The sequence below is a fragment of the Rousettus aegyptiacus genome, unplaced genomic scaffold (assembly GCF_014176215.1).
Source record: "Rousettus aegyptiacus isolate mRouAeg1 unplaced genomic scaffold, mRouAeg1.p scaffold_m13_p_7, whole genome shotgun sequence".
Classification (NCBI taxonomy): domain Eukaryota; kingdom Metazoa; phylum Chordata; class Mammalia; order Chiroptera; family Pteropodidae; genus Rousettus; species Rousettus aegyptiacus.
In genome coordinates, this window is record NW_023416310.1 from 8,255,924 (window position 1) to 8,279,068 (window position 23,145).

At 47.4% G+C, this 23,145-nt stretch overlaps 2 protein-coding genes across 4 annotated transcripts in view; both read left to right on the plus strand.

Moving 5' to 3' along the window:
- The first annotated feature begins 609 nt into the window (after positions 1-609).
- Positions 610-1,191, plus strand: MSGN1 (mesogenin 1). The gene has a single exon (XM_016153912.2). The coding sequence runs from the start codon at positions 610-612 to the stop codon at positions 1,189-1,191; it is 582 nt and encodes a 193-aa protein (XP_016009398.2).
- A 6,706-nt stretch (positions 1,192-7,897) lies between these two features.
- Positions 7,898-23,145, plus strand: part of KCNS3 (potassium voltage-gated channel modifier subfamily S member 3) — a 58,784-nt gene continuing 43,536 nt past the window's right edge. The window contains exons 1-3 of one of the 3 annotated variants that reach the window (XM_016153899.2): positions 7,898-8,133; positions 11,286-11,437; positions 16,288-16,451. The gene's annotated coding sequence lies outside the window, so the exon portion shown is untranslated. Of the gene's footprint in view, positions 8,134-11,285; positions 11,438-12,521; positions 13,357-16,287; positions 16,452-23,145 lie in introns of those variants that run through there. The other 2 variants (XM_016153900.2, XM_016153898.2) reach the window with 2 other exon arrangements.

The following is a 23,145-nucleotide window of genomic DNA, read 5'->3' on the forward strand; positions in this document are numbered from 1 at the left end:
CTGTGTACCCTCCTCCCAACAGCCCTATGAAGTAAGAGCTGTTTATTGCCTGCGTTTGACTTATGAGGGCGTCTGAGCTCAGAGGGGTCGCCTCCTCCCCAGACCACTGTTTCTCCAGCAGTTGCTCCAGCAGTGCGCCCCGTCTGCTCCGGAATGTCCGGGAGGCCTTAGAGGATGCGGCGGAGGCCCTCTGGGGCACTCCGCTGCTCTCCGCCAGGCCCCGGCCGCCACCTTGCTGCGGAGTGCCCGGGTTTGTTTTCTTTGGCTCGCTAGTTAACGACTTCCACAGGACGATGCTAAGTCTAGTTATGCAGCCTTAATTGGTTTAGTTACAACAAGATAATTCCTTTTTTCTTCTCTCCAGGCCTTTCTGGTTTAAAGACATTTTAGCTGGAAGATGCTAATTATCGATGAGGAGAAAGTGGCACCTGAGGAGTTCATCTTCCATCTTGTCCCTCGCTTGCTCCTTTGAACTCCGCTCTCCCGGCCTGCTTTCCCACTTCATTACTTCTCCCCCGCCGTCATAAAAGAGAGTTCTGCGCTGGCCGGAGGCAGGACTTTCTTTCTCACTTGCCAGGGAGTCGTCCTCTCTGCAGCTGTCTTGCAGGCATGGACAACCTGCGTGAGACCTTCCTCAGCCTCGAAGATGGCTTGGGCTCGGCCGACAGCCCTGGCCTGCTGTCCTCCTGGGACTGGAAACCCAGGGCGGGGCCCTTCGAGCTGAACCAGGCCTCCCCGGCTCAGAGCGTCTCTCCGGCCCCGTCGCTGGAGTCTTATACTTCTTCTCCCTGTCCAGCTGTGGCTGGGCTGCCCTGCGGGCATGAAGCTGCCAGCAATGGGGGCGGCGATGGCTGTAGCAGCCGTGGGACCGGTGGACTGGTGGAGGTGGACTATAATATGTTAGCTTTCCAGCCTGCATATCTGCAGGGCGCTGGGGGTCCCAAAACCCAGAAGGGCACCAAAGTCAGGATGTCTGTGCAGCGGAGACGGAAGGCCAGCGAGAGGGAGAAGCTCCGGATGAGGACCTTGGCAGATGCCCTGCACACCCTCCGGAATTACCTGCCACCTGTCTACAGCCAGAGGGGCCAGCCACTCACCAAGATCCAGACGCTGAAGTACACCATCAAGTACATCGGGGAACTCACGGAACTCCTCAACGGTGGGAGGGAGCCCCGGCCCCAGAGCGCCTGAGCCCCGGGGACTCGGCCCGCCAGTCCAGCGCCCTGGGTCGGTCGCGAAGAGGAGCCCAAAGACCTGGAGCAGCTCACGGAACAGCGGCACACAGTCCTGTTTGTGTAGTAAGCGCGGTGACCTTGTTGTCGGGACAGGTCTAAGGCAATGCCCCTGGGACTTGCTGGAAGTGCCAGGACACTTGGCTGCCAGACGAGCAGGTACTATTGTTTCCAGGTTCCCAACATTTCTCAGGAGTCGACTCGCCCTTTGCAAAGGGCTTTGCCCTTCTCTGTCCGTTCAAGTTATTCTAAAGGGTCGATGATTTCAAATGCAATTTTTCAATAATGTGAAATTGTTAGTTAATCTTCTCCCTCTTTTTGGCATCGGGAACTTTCTTTCTTATTTAGAAAGATCTGTCAGGTAAAGGGCTACAGAGCCCCGTTTTCTTTCGTCTCTGTGTGTGTATGACTGAAATCATGTTTTTATCTGTTCAGGGACCCTGAATCACTTAATTGGAGAAGGAATCAGTGTCACAGTAAACGGAAAGTCACAGGCAGACAGGTTATGTTAAGACACAGTGACAAGCCCAGAGGCCAGCGCCTCTTCTCTTCAGGGAAAGAAAAGAAGACTGCCTAGGCTGGGTGCAGGGAAGAAGGGGGCAGGACGGAGGGAGAGGAGGCGGGCTCAGCACCCGGGGGTGGCCTGGAGCAGGGCTGGGCCAGCAGAAGTGCCCTGTGCCAGGCCTGGTATGGATATGGCCTCACCGGGTCCCTTTACGTACTCATTTCTCAAGTGAAGAGATTGGTTCAGAAAGAGTAGGGGACGATTTTACTTCTGAACCCAAATGTAAAAGGTCAGGATTAGAACTCAAGGCGATGTCTAATTCCTCCAAAGGTATTTGTTTCTTCCACAACATCTTCCTCTCCCATTCGCCCCCAAATCACCACACGTGCACCCACACACAAACACACACCCTTCTTCACTGCACCTCGTCTTAGGGCAGTGACTGTATCACCCTCAGCTGGGCTAATTGGGTGGCACATGGCATCAAAAAAGGGGCTTTAGATTAAGGAGCTTTTCACAAACCAGCAGGCTTTAAGACGGAAATGGCCCTTTGCATAAAGCATACAGATAAATACAGGCATGCACACATTTTGCGAGAACACCTTTAATTACACAAATTGATTTCATTTTTGTTTTTTACTCGGCAATATATAGTAAAAGCCCTTCCAAGTGAACACTGACAAATCTGTGATGTAAGTTCCATTATTACTTTGATCTTGTAGACGCGGAAATTGAAGCACAGAGTCTCACGTGTGGAAAGCGTGGTATAAAGCAGAAGTTCAAACAACGCTCCATAGCACAGGGGTTGCCTAATTTGTCACATTTTGAATAACATTTCGGTTGTTTTCAGTTTTTTTTTTTTTTAATGACAAAAACTGCTTTAACAAGCATCATAGACGACTAGCTTTATCTACTGATGTTTTAAATAGCTTGAAACATACCCAGAAATGGGATCCTTGTATCAGAGCGCATGCACCGTTAGGTGACTTTTATAAAAGTTGTGGTTATTTGTACTTTCGCTAACGCTCTGTGACAGAACCAGCAGTCCCATGTTGCCACGGGATATTCCTAATCTCCTGAATTTTTTAACTGATAAAATATTATGTTGTTGTGTTCATTTTAATTTGCTATGTACTATTTGAGATGGCACATTTAAAGAAATGTTTTTGTGACTATTGTTCATTTTGGTTCCTCTTCTATAACTTACCAGTTTATGTTCTTCGCCTTTTTTCTATTGGGTTATTTTTCTTCTCGTTAATAATTTGAGAGCGTTCTTAGTACATTATTTGTGTTGAAAATATTTTCTTTCAATCTATAATTTTGTTATAATCTTTGTTCATGGTGTCGTATTTATGGTATTGATTATGGCATCTTTTGCTCTTCGAAGCTTTTAATTTTTATGTGATCAAATCTCTCCTATTTTCATGGCTTAAGTATTTCTTCCCTTTGCTTAATTTTTTCCAGTTTTAAGGCTATCCAAATGTTCTGATTTTTGCAAATGTTTTTACAATTATTTACATATGGATCTTTAATGTACCTGTGACTTATTTTTGTCTATGATGCACAGAAGGAATCAAACTTGATTTCTGACTAGTGTTTTTATAACTGAAGAATATCTTGTCATCAGAAGGCGATGTGTGGTGGTGGGCACAGTTGCTAAAATGTCACTCTGTGTATACACAAATCTTCATCAACTTCTCATGTATTGGTTGTTGGTGTTTTAGAGAAGGAACTAGAAAATATTGGACAATACCAAGATTTTCTTCAAGGGACTCAACCCTGTGGATGTACAGTTGTTCATGTGAGAGTGTGTGCATGCACAGATGTATATGTATTTGTTTGTGGTGTGTGTGTGTGTGTGTGTGTGTGTGTGTGTGTGTGTCTGGTGTTTCAAGTGTTAGGGAAGGAGGAAATAATAATATAGGGAAGGGGATGTTCAGCCTTTGATCGGTTTTTAGATTGATTGTTATTTTCCTTGCCATTTTTAAAAGAGTGGAACCCCAATGCTCTTGGCTTTGAGATTTTCAAGCTCCAACATTCAGAATGGCCCATAAATAGATTGGGTAATTTTGGTTGGCCTGGGGACTCAATACTGTGAATGGGTTAGGAGGTCCGGTCCTCACTTTCAGAAAATCCTGGAAAGCCACAGACACCTAATAGCTGGGCTCGCCCTCAGGAATTTTAAGGTGTCCACTGGACAGGAGGCAGCTGGAAAACCAGGAGAAGGCGACAGCTTCGAGGAGGCCTCTCAGGGCCTTGCCTCATGAGCGGGGTGAGCTTAGCATGGCTACAGTCCTCCCTTGACTGCCATGGGCCCCCTCAGCCCTGTCCCGGAGAGGCGGCTCTCCATCCGCAGTGGAGCCCTGCAGCCCCAAGGATCTCGCTCCCCGTGCTGGCAAGAAGAGCAGGAGCCAGTCCCCGATTCGTCTAGGGAGCATTTAAAAGCAGTGCCGGGCGAAGCTCAAGGATACGAATCCGTTACTCCTGGCGCTTGGACAAGGAGCCGCACAGCTCATGTGTGTCCAGTGTGCGGTGGCTGGAATTTTCGTAATTTTTATTTCCTGTCATCCCCCTAACACCTGAAGGTGGTCGGCATGATCAGTTCCGTTTTGAGAATGAGGAAACTGAGGCTTAGCACATTTAAGCAGTGCAAGGCCACGTGATTAGCGAGGCGCTCTAAACATGATTGACTGACTAGTTGGCTAGTAAGTTCAGCTCTGATGCCCAAAGCTCAGGCCTCTTCCATTTAATCGTGCTGCCGTCTCTTCCAGCTGGCTCTGAGGACACTGCGTGCCCTGGGCTGGTGCTGGGGGAGCTTTCTGGGCACATGCTCACTCCCCCGGGGCTTTTCTACCTTTTCTCTGCTTCCCCATCCCTGGGACCCTCATTTCTGTTACCATCTGAAGCATTTCAGAAGGGGCTGTTCATCTTGTCCTCTAAATTAATTCCCTTTGAACTTCTGCCTCCGCCCCAAACATTTCCAGAAATTCCTTTCACTTCCTTTCTGGCACCTGGAGTCCTTCTTAACTCAGAGAGGAAAGCTGACTTCTGCTCATTCGTGTTCAATAAAGTGTCCCACAATTCACACCGGGCTGAGGTTTCTTTGTTCTTCTTGTACTTTCTGCCACATTAGCTAATTGGGAGAGAGGCCAGAGCAGGGGTGGGAGATGCTCTACACACTAAGTCGGCAGAATTCCCCTTACGTTGGTTAAGATATTTTTTAAAACCGAGAGTAAAGAAGACGCATATGTAAGTCAGTTTTGGGGTTGTTGCCTTCGGGGTCCTGCTACAGTGGCTCTGTATGTCCTGTGCCTGTACTGGGGCATCATTAGATTCCAGACTGTTCCTACACTCACTCCTGGAGGCAGGAAGGAGTCTGGGCTTGGGCCCTGACCCCTGTGGGCTCAGCCCCTGCTGGCTTGCCTGTGACCAGAACTTGGCACGCTCTGCCTGTCCTCTTATCTTGCAAATAAAATATTGAACTGAAACTGTGTCTATTAGAAGGCCCTTGATCATGGTGTTTTGGTTCTGAAAAGGCCCTTGAACTCTGAGGAGGAAGAAAGCCAAAACAAACAAACAAACAAACAAACAAACAAACAAAAACTTCTGAGGAGGCTGGGGTAAAAACCATTATTCATTATTTGTTTGTCTCTTGGGTTTGAAAACTACTGCCTCTCCCTCCCTTAGCAGAGTCTACCCTGAAGTCCTCCAGGTGAGTCCTGTTGGCCTGTTTCTCTTTGAGTTAAGAGGGGAGACGGGGCAGGGCTGAAGGTCAGGGGCCTGTAGGAGGGAGGAGAGTTTAGGATGTGGCACTTGGGGCTATTCACAGCCCAGTCGGCAGCAGTTGTGGATTCACCCTCTGAGTTGTCAAGCTCAGGGCCAAGGACTCTATACACTTCTCCTTTAATCTTGACAGCTAACAATAGGAGATGGCTATTATTAGCCCATTTTGTAAATAAAGAAATAGGCTCAGAGAGGCCAAGTTACCTTGCCCAAGGTCACATAATTGGTGCCGGGCCCAGGATCGGGCCCAGGTCTGCTTGACTCATTCCTTTGACTACATTGAGCTCTAAGTGCCAGAAAGTAGCAGTGACCAAAACAAACAACGGAAAAGTCTCTGCATTCAGGCCTTTCCCACCAGTGCGGTTTCCTCTCAGGAAGCTCTGCATTTGCATTACTGTTGTCCAAACACCTGATTAGCATTTATGTAGATCGGGGCATATTTTAAACTGTGATACTGTCCTCTACTCTCCTCCTACAGGGATAATGCATGCTCGTCCTCTCAATTTCTCTCCTCTCTCTCTCTCTCTCTCTCTCTCTCTCTCTCTCTCTCTCTCTCTCATAAAATTGAATTTGAAAAAGTGTAGGAGTTTTGTAACAACTTCAGGGCATTAGATACCCTCCAAAGGTTCTAAACTGCGTTTGAAACACCTGTTCTCAGGGACTACAGCTTACACATCTTTTCCTTTAGTTTCTTTTAGCACAAAGTGACAAAACTAAATAAGTACAACAATATTTACGGTGTGCTCACTGTGAGTGAGGCACTTTTCTAAGTATTGTAACCTCTATGAAGTAAGAAATAACTAACACTCCTCTGAAGTAAGGACTAAAGTCATCTCCATTTTTATAGATGGGGAAACTGAGGCACAGAGAGATGAAAACTTGATTCAAACCCCAGCCTGGTGTGATGCACAGCACAGCAGACGTGTCTTTATATTGCTTCGGTGGTTACGAAGTATTTTATGTGCATTATGCTGTTTAATTCTTACCTATACTTCACAGCCTATGAGGTTGAACAAGAATTATGTCTACTGACAGGTGAGATTAAGCGTCATAATGACAAAATATTATAACTACTAATAAATGATGGAATCCAATGTTCAAACTCCCACTCTCGTTCTTTCTTGCTGAACTGTGCTGTCTCCTGAGAAATTCCAGCCATGCCCTAAACCCTGACCCCAAAAGTATCCTCATAACGATTGGGGTGTATGGTACATTTCTGCAAGGTGGCTTTTGCATGGAACCTGTCCGCACTTTTGAATCTAATTACTGTGCACACCCAAACGGTCAACAGTCATATGTAACGTGGGGTGGCAAAAACCTAAACTTTTGAACAGAATTTTACTCCCTTTCATAATTCGAGAATTAGTATCCCCAAGAGACCCCTGTCACTAGTTTTACTGTATGTCTAATTACTTCCTAGCAGAGAAGGCTAATGACATTTAAGTAATTTAAGTTCCAGGATCCTAACAAGCGCCATAACGCCTGCTACATTCTGGGGCAGCTGACACTCCTGCAGTGTGGGCCGAGGACCTGTCACCGGAACACAGAAGAGAGAGGTACAATGTTGGCAGGAGCTGCCAGGCCAGCAAAGAGGAGCAGAGGAGGGGCCGGGAGTCCGGATTTAGCCTGGCCCTTCCACTGGGCGGGATGAAGGGGACACAGAGGTGAGAAGCCCGCAGCCTAGCGAGGGAGAGGGGCGGGCAAGGAGGCGAAAGAAACGCGTGCTCTCTGTGGGACTCAGGGAAGGTGTCACGCAGGAGGTGGCTCTCGAGTTGTCCTCCGGGTTCCTGAGGTTGCACACGCAACAGGGAACACAGCGCGCGCAAAAGCAAGGAAGTCTGAACGAGGCCCGGGGTTTGCGGATCAGAAGTGGGCCGGCCTGGCTGAGTCACAGACTGAGTCGGAGGAGCAGGGGAAGGAGACGTGCTGAGCCAGCGGGAGCCGGAGGCCGAAGACGTGAACGTCCTTCAAGCTGTGGGGACTGTCAACCTGAGAGAAGCCCCTCTTGCTCACCGGCTAATCCAGGAGGTTATTTATCTGGGTCCCCGTCAAAGCACCTGGCACAGAACACAACACGTGCGTAAAGGGACACCAAAGTGTGGTTCACGAGGCTGCATCACTGAGTACTCAAGTTTGTCTTGTTTTACTTCTTATGTGGTATTTCTTTACATAACCATGAAGGCGAAATCCCGCCAAAATTCACCGCAGATCTTTTTTTCAAGCTCTGCAAACATTCCTTCCCGGTTCTGTCCAGTTCTCTGGCTGTTGGCCTTGCCACTCCCTCCAGCGGGCTCTGTTCTGGCCACGCCCCTGTTTCTGGCCACGCCCACTGTTCTGGCCACGCCCCCAGCTCTAGAGCTCACCCTCAGGATAGGAAGGGGAAGAAACTCACCTGACAAAGCCAGAATCCCCCACTCCAGGTACGTTGAGTCAGCGGCCACCCTGGGAGCCCAGCGCTCCACGCTGCACTGGCTCGCACTTCAGGGCCCTTTTATTCTTCAGATCGCTCGCTCCCGCAGATTATCAAGTTTGTGTGTAGCTAGCTACACATAAGGAGGCCTCCGGGCCAGGAAGGGGTGGAGAGTGACCGAGATGCCACAAATTTAGACACAGGTAAAGTTGCATTCCTTTTCCACCTATGTGGTCTTCTTTAATCCTTGTAATAACCTCGTGAGGACAAAATGCTGTCTCTGTCCTCAAGAAGTTGCAGTGGAGTTGGGGGAGATAGGCCTATACTTAAAGAAGCATAATACAGGCATAAAACAAAGGAATAAAAACATTTTTTTTTAAAGGGATCTGAAATCGAAGGGAGAAAGGGAGGGAGGGGGACTTCTGTTTGGTGGGACACCTGGCTTCGTGGGTGAGCTGGTGCTCAGCTCTGAACCTAGAAGGATACGTGGGGTACTGCCAGTGCTGAGGGGGTCAAGAGAAAAAGAAGAACGAAAGCAAAGGTCCGAAGGCAGGAATCCGCGAGGGCCCGTCAGGGGGGCGTGTGGCTGAGACGGAGGGCAGAAACGTGAGTGTGGGCTCGAAAGCTAAGCTAAGGGTGCGCACTTAGCAAATGCCTTTATTTCTTATTTTTCTGTTTTACTCGTTGTGTAAAGATACGCGAAGATGACCAATTTATTTACTGAACAAGAATTTATAAGCTGACGGCATGCTTCTTAGCCTGGGCTTGGTTCCCGGGAGAGAGACAGGGCGTCTGTCCTTTGGAAGTTTATAATCCAGTGGCTGGGGAGTAAGACTTGATGCCTAGAGAGGACGTGGCTCAGGCCAGAGTCTGCTCGGAACTTTGGGGACGGAGGGGCATTCTGCAGGCACTGGAGGCGCAGAAGGGAGGAGTCGAGGGGTTACAAAATGCGAGAGTCGAGCGAGGAGGGGTGGGAAGGGAGTGGGGAGCAGAGTATTCCTAGCGGAACAGAAGAGCAGGGTGAATGAGGGGCCAGGAGATACAGTGAGAAGGGAAAGTGGGCTCAGCTCTGGGAAGCTCTGGAAAAGACAGTACGAAAGACATATGCAAATTCTGACCGGTCCCAGAGCATTCGGCTGTTCTCGAAAGCCCACTTCAGGGCATAACTGGCTCTACAGACTGCTTGTCTCACGCCTGCCACATCCTAACACTTCCGGCGAGGCTGTGACTTAGCCATCACTATCCCCATTTTACAGATGAGAAAATGAGCCTCAGAGAGGTGAAGCAGGTTTCCTGGGGCTCATATCTAGTAAAGGGCTGTCTGGTTACAGAGCTTGATGAAGAACCTGAAAGTAGAGACTTCGGGGCAATAATCACGTGGGAGGGATTATTGCTTAGGAGGCTTCTGAGGACAGGCACTACCTCTGCTTAACAGGTAAACAGGACACATTCTAGGAACGGGTGAGGGGCAGATTTATTTCTCCAGTTATAGCTGAATAAAGGAAACGCAAATGCCTTTCCATTCTGATCTGCTCTTGTTTGGGGGATGACCTTAAATAGGTATATAAAGCCAAATAAAATGCCGCCTTCACTCCACTGGGGTCTCTGGCTCTTGCAAAAGAGGTCCTATCAGTCTGTCCTACTCTGGTGTTCCCGGGCCATCCCTCGCCACAGCAGGTGAGGGTCCAAGGTGCTCCCACACTGGCTTTTAACCCTGCTAACAAGGCTGGAGGTGCCAAACTGGGCCCCTGGGGGACGAGGAACCAGGAGGCTCCACCATAAAGGGCTCCAGTTAAAAGGAGCAAAAGGTGGCGGAGAAACTGGGGCCTCGCTTTTTGTTTGTGTGTTTGGTGTGCGCATATTTTAAATACCAGGAGGGAATAAGTTTTCCACTCCTGAGCCTGAGGCACGTTTATCAGTGCTGAGAACCCGGTAGCGGCAGAAAGAGCAGCTCATTGCTGCAGAAGCAGAAACCCAAGGCAGATGCTGTTCCCCCCACCTTTGGATTCCCCACGCCAATCCTACTTGTGAACAGAGGCTTTTTCTTTTCTCAAAAGCTGTAATTTTCCCTAGTCACCAGCTGCCACTTCCAGACCCAGAGTCCCTTGGGTGTCCGAATTCGGTGGTGAGGGAACAGCCAGCCATGTCCCAGCAGCTCAGTGGCCACCAGGCCCACGTTTGCACTGCCAGGGAGGCCCTGTTGCTGGAAAGCAAGTAATCCGTCCAGAAAACTATTTCTGAGCAATCAGGCCAAGTCCTGCAGACCTGGGCCTGGACTGCAGACGGGAAAGGAAGGGTGGAGCCGGTGGGGTGCTCAGTAGATGCCCAAGAGTGCTCCCGGGAAAGGCGGGCGGTCTATTCTCCTGGGCACAAGGCCGCGTGGTACCAACTGCTCTTCCACTTGCTGTCATTGTACACCAGCCTCCGCTTCCGGTCGCGGGGCTACCGGCCAGCCCTCAGCTTGCTCTCCTGCATACCAGGTGCTTAGTAAGTCTTGGGTGGAAGAACAAGGCTGGCTCAGTTTCTGTACCTTGAGCAAGATCTGAATCCCTCTTAATCATATTTTAAAATAATACCGAGGAGGTGGTTTAAGGAATGAGGAAGGCAGGAAGGCAGGAAGACAGGAAGGCAGGAAGGCAGGCAGGCAGGCAGGAAGGAAGGAAGGAAAGAAGGAAGGAAGGAAGGAAGGAAGGAAGGAAGGAAGGAAGGAAGGAAGGCAGGCAGGCAGGAAGGAAGGAAGGATCACTTAAAGGCTCTTTTCAATGACCAGAGTTTCATCACTCAAAAGCTGTACAAGTACAATACATGTATAAATTAGAAGCTGTAAGTCTAGACATCATCAGAGACCCGTGATGCAAAAAGAATGTGTTTTTGGGAAAGTGTCATTGACTTCTGGGTAAAAAATGTGCTTAGCTTATATCTGAAGGAGCCAAGATGGTGGCTTTGGAAGAGACATGTCTCTCAGGTGATATAAGCCAGCACTTCTTCTTAATATTATTCCAAGAGATTAAAGAATTCACCTTTGAGGTCTAATGATTCTCAAATTTTGGGAGCCGATAGTAACAATTTCATATAAAGGTTATACAGTTTAATATGCAAATCCTGATAGGGGTACTCCCCAAATATAGGGAGTTACAGATAGACTTCATGTCCTAGGTATAGAACTATTATGAAAGAGTCAAAGTAAAAAAAAAGTTATAATTTAAATTAAAACGACCATTAAATGTCTATCTCATGGCTCGTAATGACAATGGCTTTTTAGGCTGGTTCATGTGTTAAAGAAAGTGCTACAGCTCTTTTGAATTAAGATGCTGACTCATTCTGGTTTTCCTCTTTTCCAATCAACCACATCTAGACAAATATGACTTTTCAAATTAAATTGCATTCACTTGGTCTTAAACCTGTCTCTTGGAATATTTCAGCAAGTCCAAGCGAGCATGAAACAAACAGTCATGTGTGAAAAGCCTATTCGCATCTCCCAGTGCTGGACTTTCCTCCCTCGTGAAGGTGAATATTTTTACGTCAAATCTTTTCAAGTGGGAAGGAAACTTTATGGAGGTTACATCCATGGGGTGGGAGACAGTTTCATGGGAATCCTTGGCATTTGCACAGCTTATTATTATTTTTTTTAGTGGTAGAAATAAGAACTCATAGAAGATCCGTAGTCAGTGCTACAAGGCATCAGTTAGTATCTGTAACTTACGTCTAGATTTCGGTCCAAAGGAAACAGCCTTAAATGCTTCTCACTGTCTGAAGTTCTCAACAAAACAAAGAAACGTCATTAACCAGATGCTGGATGCTTTGCACGCCACAGGAAGAGAACAATACCACTATCTTGATTCTCCTGGGGAAGTAAACTTGAAGGGTCAATTTATGCTGAATTTAAAAATTGACTTATCATAAATATTGGTGACAAGATAAATTAAAAAAAAAGTCTTTTGAAATAGTAAAAGAAAAGTGAAAGCTTGTGAGAGTAGGGGGAACAGTTTAATTCCTGGTAGATAAAATATTCACTTCTGAGCCTCCTAACATCCAAGGCAGACAAAGAAACAGGGTCATGGAATCACTGACTGAAGACAAAACATACAAAAGAAAATGTTCATGGCACTGAGCGCTTAGAAGTACTGGTTTTACAAGGGCCAGTCCATTTCATTGCTCGATCTTCAAAAATAGTTTCCTAGAAGATGAAATGTGTGTCCAGATTCTCAACATGAGCCAAAGACATGATGTCATTTGCTCTCAGGGAGAACTGTCACCCTAGGCGATGAATTCAGTTCACCAAATTCTAATTTCTAGGAAGAAACATCTTTATTAATTAATTCCCTGGGCGTTTAAAATAGCACAGATTCTTTGTGATTCGCCTCACTTTTCAGGTCTCTGCCCAATGTCACCTCCTCAAAGAGTAACAATCGCCGCATCCAACCTAGGACTCATTAGTATTGCAACCCTTTAACCATCTTCATGTTCTTCAGAACATTAGATTGTATCTGTGCTCGTTTTCTTTAAATGAATACAGGCTCCGAGGGCAGACACTTTGTTCACAGCTACATCCCTGGTGTATACACAGTACTTGGTATATACTCTGTGCTCGAAGAGTTTGAATGAATCTTACCCTGGAACTGAGTCTCTGTAAGGACTGGGAAAACGCATTGGGACTTGTTATACCGTGAGCATCCTACTGCGTAGAGGACTCATGTCACTCACTTGTAACACATCATAACGAACACCTGTTATCAATGTGAAGTCACTTAGCTATTAATGATGCCATTTCGCCATAGTCTGCTCTTGGGATCTGTGCCTACAGCCGACCAATAATCCTCTAGGAATGACTCTAGTCATGAATCTTCTGAATACAGAAGCTCAATTTCGAAGAAAACTTCTCTTAAGTGTTTCGGGACTGAATAGTCTGCATCCCGGTAAATTCTGAAGACAGTGAATCCATAAGAATCAGTCTGGAAATTGATGCTTTGGGTAACAGGTTTAATAGAATGTTTTTGGTTTACAAATAATTGTTTCGACGGTTCAGCAACTGTAATATAATGAAAATTAAGTTGGAAATAGAAAACTTAGGTCTGAGGACTCCTTCTAAAATCCCAAACACCCGCAGAGAACATCATCTCAAAGTCAGGATGTGATTTTTGAACTAGGTCAGGGAAGACAATTGTGAATACAGCATCGTTCTCCCTGGAAATGGACAAGAAACAGGGATTATGATAAAAGAAAAAAAAAAATCTTACCTTCCTGCTGGTTCCGCGAGGGTTCACATCGAACACAAACGTTGCACTTGTTTTGGTAACAAAAACTGTAGCTCGGCAGCATTTGTTTCGTGAAGTGAATTCTGACAGATCCAGGCCTACCGTTTCTTCCAGTTTCGCTGCAGTCACTGCCACAGCCACCGGAAAATGTCTGGCAGACATTTTCAATAGGTAAGGAGACGCCTTTCCAGAAATATTGTGAACCAGAGAAATGTGAAAATCCCTACCCCGGAATGACAGCTAGAAAAGGCAATAGAATATAATAAACAGACTTAGGAGCATGGCTGGGCTTGCAGAGACCATAAAGGAAATCCGTGAGATCAAAAAAGAAGAGGTAACAAAAACAGGGCCATAAAATAATCTGACTCTGAGCTGCCATAGAACGGGCATGGGGGTGATAGAGGCTGGTGTGAGGTCTAATGACTGAGGACTCCTATCTTGACATCTGTATGGTGACAAGAGAATCTCAGGCTTGCATTTAAAATGAGACCCCCCTCAAGGATCATATTCTCACTTAAAAAATAAGCTAGAGAAACGTTTCCACAGAGCAGGAAGAAAAGATAACAAGGAAGTTTCTCCATCTGTGATTGAATTCTTGGGGGGGCGGGGAAGGAAGAGTTGCAAAAAGTATTAATAACCCTGAATATAACTACTTGAATGTATCATGTTAAGTCAAGAACGTTCTTGCAATTAGTAATTATTCCTGCTTGTGAATTTGTGGTAGTTTCAAGTTAAACTAAAAGATATTTACCCTTTCAAGTTGAACATCCGAAGCAAAATTAGCTGGCAAGAAAAATTAGGCAAAGAGTCAGACAGATATAAATAACATGGCATGTTTAACAATCAGCTTTCATTCATACATTTATTTGGTTGTGAATTTCTTGTTTAAGAGTTTTCTTTTCGTTTGCAGAGCAATGATATATCTCATGTGCCAAGCGAGAAGTTTTAAGTTATAAGAATATAAAAATTGTACCTATAAATTCTTTAGGGGAGAAGGGACAAGTCATAGAAAAATCTTTCGTATCAGCAATGGTTTATCCTTTAAATGCAGCTTCAGAGAAGCACAGATTCTGGAGGAATTTACGTCCTAAGAGAGATTATATTTGGAGTTCCAAAGTGTTTTCAATCAGAGTAATGCAGAAGGAGAGTTAAAATATCACTTTATATTTTATGGCTATTTTATCTGTTCCCATTCCCACCCCTTCTACAGTCTCAAGTCTTCAGCTGGCCTCAAGGGAAGGTTTAGACCATGTGGGTAAATAAGAGTTAGTAGGCCGTGGGGTCGGTTCTGACATCAAACAAAAATATACATACAAGAGAACACAAATGTGTATATAAACAAATTTCCTATTAAGTTTAGGTGGCAGAGCTGATATGAGCTTAAGTCATGTCTCAATAGTATGTACCTAGCTTTGAAGCTTTCTTTCTAATGGTTCTATACACTGCTGACCACAAATTATTTAGAATATAGACGTGGCAAATCTGATTGAGAAGAAAGGTGCTTCCATTGATAATTAAATCATTGTAGGAAGTTAAGAAGTTAGCATGGAACCACAACTTCTCAGTCACTCCCTCACAGGTCACGTGCACTGAGAAGCAAGGGACTCGAAGAGCTATATGTGTTCTGTCGACCTGGAGCCAGTAGCCATGCTTTTGTGCAGGTTTAGGCGTCAGGTGCAAGGAAGAGAGAAACGGGACTCAGTCTTGGTCAGCGTTGCCTCTAGTGATGGTGAGGGAGAGGCGGTCAGCATCGCAGTGCCCATCGGCCTTGGGTAACACTAGAGAAGGAGCCGCAGTGGTTACCTGCAGAAGCCCTGCCTCCTCCGCGGACTCCACTGTCAACACAGCCATGCTGTTCGTTTCCTGAAGAACTTACTCATCTACAGCTCTAGCAAGAGAGACTATATATAACTCCTGGAGTAGTGAACACGTAACATGTGCAAATCTACTCTGAAGGTCAAGGCAGTGTTCAGGGCATGTATCCTGAGATCCTCACTTGTATCCTGAAGATAAGAATTCTTAGGAATTTTGATGTTCTAAGATAAGGCAAGATAGAGCTTTAATGCATACCTCCACCCGGAGCATCAAAGCAGACTTCTAATGATATATATAGGTGTTGCTTCTATTAGCAAGTACTGTCTTGTTAATGCAGAAGGTAGTTAGATGCCTCAGGCACTGGCGCAGGGAAGGCTTTGTCCTTCACAGTGACGTTTACTAACCCCACATCTGGAAGAAATGACCTTATTGTAACCTTGAAGAGTCAAGGCTGGCGCTGGAGTCTGAGGGAAGAGGTCATGACTGCTGAGTGTTCTATATAGTTATCTCTGGCCAATTAAAATGAGATCAGACCAAGGCAGCCTGGTAGCCAGGAAGCCTTACTGGTGACGATTATGGGTTCTTGGAAGTGCTAAGGAGTCCTTACAGCTTTGATCGTGTGTGCTTTGTGACTCTCTGGTTGTCATCCTTCCACCGTTGTTCCAGAAGCAAGTTAATAACATAGGTTATCCCTTCTTGCCCATTTCTCACATGAGTCTAAAGGGAAGTTGAGGCAAAATAGACTGACATGATAAGGTATGTTCTTTTTTTAATCAGAAGTTCAATTTTCTACCACACAAGACAGTAATTTTTAAATTAACAATGAACTTGCCAAGGACATAGAACATGAGCACTAGTCTTGACCGACACTAAGGTTGCCACTTTGTACAGATTCCAAGTTCCCTTTCCATCCCTAACTTGTATAATAATTCAAGGAAGTATCTAAAGTTTTCTTCTTTGGAGCTAGAAACACCTAATTCGTTTCAGAAAGCTGTGGACAGCAATATTTTCCTAACTAGAACCTGATAAATCCTATAAATCACGATCCATGCTGTAATGAAGTCTCACGCTTCCAATAACTATACTTTCTCAGATAAGTGGTCCAAGAAAGGTCGTTTTCTGCTGATACTTGTGCGTCGGCCAGCCATGTTAGAATGAGGCACCAGCATATTCGATTTCATCGATATTTCACCTCTTCTTATCATGGTGTTTAAATGGGCTGATGTTTAATCTTTAAGCCGAGATTAAATCAGCAACCTTGTGATAACTGCCTTTTTTCACTAACAGGAACCTTGATGACAATTGTGTTGCTATCACCCTTCAGTTCCTAGTTCCTGGAAACGATGGTATCAGTGAATAGTGTGTGACATTCTTGGGGACGGTCCAAGGAATGATGTGCTTGGAGTAATCCATGTCATCTCAGAGAAGACACATCGCACCCTATTTTTCCTGTGAGTTGGGCTGGAAGCTCTCCGAGGGCTGTGATTTTTTTTAATTGAAGGAACCATTCTCCAATGAGGGTCGCGGTCATAGAATTACAGGCCTGGGTGGATCTGGCCATCAGCAGGACAGGGCTTGCTGACTGCTGGGGACACAGAGGGCTTTTTTTTTTTTTTTTTTTTTTTTTTTTTTCCACTCAGTTTCAGACTTCCAGGTTGGTCGTATCTACTGGGACAGAGGCTAAACTATGAGTGTGGGGAGAACTCTCAGGGTCTGGAACATCTTTAAACCAAGCAAGGCGCATTTACTAGGAATGGGAGAAATGGACCCACGGATGACCCCTGGGGGGCACTGTGGGTGCCAAATGGGGGAAACTGTGGGAGGGCGGGAGCCATTCTGGTTGAATGTGTAAAACTGATACAACAAACAAAAACAAGAAACCAAAAACAAATCTTTGGAAGCTGTCCCAGCTGATGGCCCTGGATGACAAAGAGGGAAGGAAGCTCTAGTTTGGCAGGTTAGTAAGCGCCTCAGAGGTAACAGGGCTTCGGAGTCATTAAAGAGTGTACTCGATTCCTGGTCTTGACACTTGTCAGCTGTGTGACCTTGGGAAAATTACCTAACTCTTCTGAACTGAAGGTCTTTATCTGTGAAGCAAGGATTTCTTGAGTCACAAGGTTCCTAGGTAAAAAGCACCTGATAACTTAAGGATACACACTCGGGAGGAAGCGCATAAGAAACTCCCTTCTCTTCCAACTCCTAGCTGGAAGAATAAAGATTCCGTGTGTGTGTGTGTGTGTGTGTGTGTGTGTGTGTGTGTGTGTGTGTGTGTGTGTGTGTGTCAGAGAGAGAAAGGGAGAGAGAGAGAGCGCTAATGAGCATAAATTGTGATTCTTAGTATTTCAGCAATACTTCACCGTTTCGTGCAATGATTTTTTTATATTAAAAAATACCCGAGTAGCAAAATTAAATCGTGTAGGGCAATTGAGTGAAAAAAGAAAGCTACGACCCGCACGTTTTCTGTGTTCACGGAACTCCTACTAGAAGTAAATGTAACAATAGTCACGTGCTGATTTCTGCGTGTAGGATTACGAGTTATTTAAACTCCGCGGTTGCAGTCTCGGGCCGACGCAATGGCAGGAGCTGGCCACGGGGTGGAGCCTGCGCCCCTCTAATGGATTTGGGGGACGCGGCCCAGGCGCTGGGGAACAACTGAGTGCTGAGTGCTGCGAGGCTTGGAGAGTCCTACTCCCCGAACAGGCCTCCTCGGAAATAAAGCCTGCTCTAAGCCCTCCTCTACGGCATTAGCTGGGCCCATTTAGCAAGGACGAAGTGCCGAAATGAGGCTGCGACTGAGGAAGACATCCTCGGGTCTGCAGGTCAGGAGACGCGGCCTCCGCGCGCTTAACTGGGTTGAGCGAGGCTTTGGCGTCGGCCGCTATGGGTCACTGGGACTCAAAGAGAAAGGGGATGTCCCACAGCAAACTCAGAAGCCTGAGGCTCGGGGACATTCAGGTAGGGGGTTATGCAAAGGTGGGCCTGGACACCTGCCTGGGCGGCAATCTTGCACACCTGAGCGCACGGGGGAGACTGCAGGGCCCGCGTGGCGGGGCAGTCTCTGCGCCCACGCTTTGGCTTGGTGAGAACTACAGGTTTCTCATGGGCCTGCTGGGTACCACGGAGGGCCCGAGGCATCCGGGTTCATCCCCTCCGAAAGCCCCTGTCTGGGAGGGGCCCTCATTAGGAGATGGGAGATGGGAGGGGGAAGAGGCTACAATCTGGACCCGAACATCCCGTCCTAGTGGAATGCGCAGAGGAAGCCCGTCAGGTCTTCTGAGGCGCGCACGCCCCTTCTCCCTGCCCGCAAAGAAACCCGCATCCGACACCTGCCGCTCGAGAGCACTGATGGCTAATTGGTGGGAACCAGCCATGACTGAAGGCCACAGCAGTAACTAATTCAGTAAAAACAAAGACAAAACTCACGCATCTACACCACAAAATACTTGTCTTTCCCCCTCTTTCTCTCCTCCTGCCCCAATATATTGGAGGTCTTGATCCTAGAGAAGGAAAGGGGGAGCTGCTGGGAAAGGATAACTCACCCCTCGCCACCCCACGGTATCTCTGAGTCCAGGGCGCTTCAGCCGCAGGCCCAACCCGGAATCGGGGAAGCGAGAGCTGTGAATTGGCCATCGGACTATTGGCCGCGTGACATTTTATTTCAAACTTTCCTGGACTTTTGACAAACAAAGCTACCTGACAGGTTGTGGCCTCTGCCCAGGGTGTCCCTGAGGGCAAAGAATGAGCCATTTGAAAGGAGGTGGTTGAGATCAGTGATTGGAAACGAATCCTTTTCAGGTTGTTTTGAAGTTAAGGCTGATGGACAGGCCTCTGGGCCTCAGTTTTCTCTTTAGCAAATCAGCAGTGCTGGTCGGTACCCTTGCCACCTGCAGGCCAGCGCTGCGGGGAGGGGGTGTGGAGGTCCCTGAGGTAAAATGCAGTGACTTGTGAGGCCCAATCGCCTTCTCATGATGTCCCTGCTTCTCCTGGCTCCTCCCAGGGCCTAAGCACTTTTAGCCAAAACACCTGAGCAGCATCTCTCTGCGTCTTGTGAGATTTGAAACTTTTTCAGTTAGTTCCAGTAGAGACGAGATTGCAGGCCACAAATAGAGGCTTGAACGAGCCGAGAGCAGGAGTGGAAAAACTTCTGTAAAAGCTGGGCGCGAAATCTTTTAGGCAGTGGTGGGCCGCACAGTCTTTGTGGTAAATGTTCATTCAACTTCACCTTGTCGGAGGGCAGACACAGGTGAAGGCGTGGGGTTGGGTCCCGGTTAGAGCTTTATTTACCAACAGCAGCATTTGAATTTCATATAATTTTCATGTGCTATGAAATATCATTCTTCTTTTTATTTTTCCAGCCAAGACTTTCAGCAGCCCAGAGGCCCGGCGAGGAGTAGGAAGCAGGTACACGAATGTACACGCTTTTAAGAGCATCCTGCGGCAGCATTCTGTGGCTCGGCTCCCTCCCGGGTGTGCTGGGAAGAGAGACTGGTTTTCTCAGGAGCCTCTATTTGCTGGGCATCAACACAAAATAGTGCTATTTCTTACAATCACGGGCCCCCAACGAACGGGACACCTTCCCCTTCCCACATCCTGGGTAGATTTCACAATCACTGCTTATTTTCTTTTATTAAAACTAGCCGCATTCAGTTTATGATGCCAACCTCATATGTGATTCAGAGTTGTTCTTCTTGTCTGTTTTAGGCCATTGCCATGCTCACGGGGCTCGGACGGGGCAGTGTGAATTACCGGACACTGGATAAATGAATTACAAATGCACCTAAGTTTGGAATTCTCTACTCTTTTAGTGGGTCAGTGGTTTTCATGGTTAGATTTTAGATGTGACTATGACTAGATAAGTTCATGGTTTTGGAAGAAAAGGAAGGAATAGCCTTACTTATTTTTAAGGGTAGCGATGATTTTTTCCTTCGTTTCGGTCTTCTCCAGAGTGCCAGCTAGTGGAAAGGATACTTGAAAATATGAACTGCTTGGTAGCGCTTCATATTTTATTTTATGCAGAAGGAGTCGGAGGGCTATTCAGAAGGGTCTCTGAGTGCCAGGCTGCCCCAGGGAGATGGGGCTGGCCCTTCTGGACACGTGTGAACTCTCTAGCATCTCTGAGAAGTAGGCGACAGGCCGTTTTCCAGCTGGGAGCGAGCCCTGATCTGAACGCATTCGTCCAACAGCAAGCGACCTGGGTTCGCCAACCGAGAGAGAGCGGAATACATTGTGGAGGGGCATTCCGAGGATCCTTGGCACGGTTTGAAAGCGTACACGTGAAGTACAGGCATCTCATCAGCAAACAGGCTGCCCGGGGACCTGCAGGACCGAGGTGGGCAGACGGGAGCATTAGCCTCCGCCCTTGCTAAGGAGCCAGTTGAACCGATGCCTGGGAAAGGCAGTCCGAACGCGAATGGAACACTTAAGACTAGGATTCTAATTGAGGTTCGCTGACCTTACGAGCCTTCCTATTATGTCCTGACACCTGCTTCAGAGGGTTGTGGGTTGACGTGTCCATTAGCTTGAGTGTGAAGCTTTCTTACGCTCTTGGAAGGAACCAAAATGGGAAGACAAGGGGATCCGGACGAGGCTGGTGACCTCTGTCTGTGCTCTCATCCTGGCCCTACAGATGTTAAGATTAGAGCTGAATCTAAGGGTTAGATTTTTTGCGAAGCACAACCGATCTTTGGCGTTTGTATTGGTCTCGTCAATTAACCTAACTTTCCATTTTGTGTAAATTTTCCATTGACTGTGAGCCTTTCAAGGGCAGGGAACATGTGTGCTTAATATGTAGTGAGATAATATTTTAAAATATTAATCAGGGTGCCTCCGCCTTCTTCCATTTTTTGTACACAATTCCCCCCACCCCCATCCCATTTAGTCTGAGGTGAGAACTTGGATTGTTAATATAGGAATGCAAAGAGAAAAAAAAAAACAGTTTCACTTTGACTTGCAAAATAGGCACTTGAAGCCCATAACGATGACTTTGAGAGAAAGGAATTCATTATGGAAGCTTGAGAGCCAAGCTCCTGGCAGAAACAATAGATGGGAAAGGGAGCCGATGAAGACAGAGCCGGTTTTTCTGCAGAGCTGATAGGACAAACCGTGGATCCTGGGGAGACTGGTCACTTAGATTGGAGAGAACCCGCAAAGGCCCCGAGAGGGGGGATGGTGGAACTCGCCAAGGAGTTTGGAAGGGTCCTGGAGCAGAGGATACCAGCATCCATTTTTCCAACCGATAAAGCGTGGCATTTGCACCCAAGGGTGGTGGCAGCCGAGTGCACTGTCTGGGACGTGAGTCTGAGTGTGCCTTGCAGGGTGCACCTTGCAGAGAGCTGAGAGGGGACGAGAGGTCCTAAACCCCGCAGAGTGCTGCCGTAAGTGGCCCGAAGGCATGAGGGTCAGGTCCGCAAGGGACTGAGTGAATTCGACAAGCAGCTGAGGAGGGCCCAGCGAAAATGTGGGGCCCAGTGATGAGTGACAGTGCAGGACGAACGTCAAACGGGGAGCAGCCCCTCTTGGCCGAGGCCCATCGTGGAGACTCTTCTCCACTCATCCCCCACTGCTGGGGTGATACACAGCTCTCCCAGATCAAAGCTACCTCACAGGACGAGGGGAGGAAGGGGTCAGGGAGGAGCTGGATTTTACAGAACTGAACTCTAGCAATCACCAGATGAACCTGGAATTACAAGGATTGGTATTATTTATTTTTTTCTGCGATGCAGAAGTGGGTTCTGAAGAGCTAAGTCGGGGATGGAGAAAGAAATGGAGTGACGAGTGGCAGTCCCTGTCACATTCTATGGTGCTCGTTTCCCAGCGCTCTTCTGGCTATGTCATCGTCACTCCTTGCCTGGCAGATAAGGCAGGCAGGTGTCATCTCGTGGAACTGCTACCCTTTTCAGGAAGGGACAATGCGATCGGTCTTTTTGACCCCGTCTCTTCAGCTCCGTTCTTTAGCTTGGTATCTGGCATATTAGTAAGTTTAAAATCTCGAGTTTACAGGTCAAAAAACGGAGCCAAAGGGGGATGAGGTGGCTTACACTGCCGTTGGATTACGCATGGTAATGTTTCCTATTATACTAAGAAAAAGAGAAGTCATCTACACGCTTTTCCCCTTCGGCAAGGAAAACAGGAAGTCGGTCAGCACGAGGTAGCGTCGGCAGTTAAGGAGGCTCTTGGCTCATCCTCATCCAGGTTCTAGCAGTGGCTCTCCCTGGGTTGGGACCCACGTCACGCCTGTGACTAAGTTCTCTTTTGTGTTTCTCTTTGTTGGCGTGAACTTCTGCCTGACCGGGCAGGATACTAAGTGCTTCACTTGAATTCTGTCACTCTTTGAGATAAGTGCTGTTCTGATCACCTCCTATTTACCCACTTGTGAAGGAGGGATCCCCTCCTAAATAGTATAAGATGGCTAAACACAGCACCCAGCACAGAACAGATGAGACCGGCAGTGGTTTATTGGTCACGTGTGCTCCCAGCCTTGGGGAGGAGGGCACCACGCGTCATGCAGGGGCACATGGGGCTACGCGCCGAAGCGGAGTGGACCAGACGGCTGTGGGAGGCAGGCTCTGTAGTGATGGGAGGGTGAGGTGATGCTTGCTTCCTGCAGGAGATGTGATTGTCTTTGACTAGTTTCGTGGGATGGCAGGTGGGTGAAACTCATTAAGTTAAGAACCAGGTGGGGTGCAGCTGGTCCAGTTGACGGTGAACTAGCCAGGTAGGGAGGCTTTCTTACTAGGGGGTGAGAGAGTGCATGTCTGGCCAGAGCAGGGAAACTCTAGGAGTCCTGCGAGGCCCAGAGATGTAAAGACAGAACATGGAATCTCGTAATAATTGGGGGACACAATCCAGTGTAATTATCCCCACGTTACATGGGAGGTACTGAGACTCAGGGAGCACCACTGTGACACAGCTACGTTGATGCCGAGTTGGACACAGAAGCCTTTTCCTTTCCTCTGTATAATATAATTATCTTATTCGAACCCCGCTCCCGCCCTGTGGAGGACGATCTAGCTCATGAGGAGACTGAGGGGCAGAGAGAGAGGTGAAATGCTCCGAGTCACACAGCCAGAGAGAGTCAGAGCTAAGTTAAAACGCAGCTGCTGTGCCCAAGGCTGTCGGCCAGCTGGTACAGCTGCCTGGGGCGTT

Excerpts from the sequence above, each read along its gene's own strand:
- MSGN1 (XM_016153912.2), top strand. The coding sequence starts at position 610 with ATGGACAACCTGCGTGAGACCTTCCTCAGCCTCGAAGATGGCTTGGGC.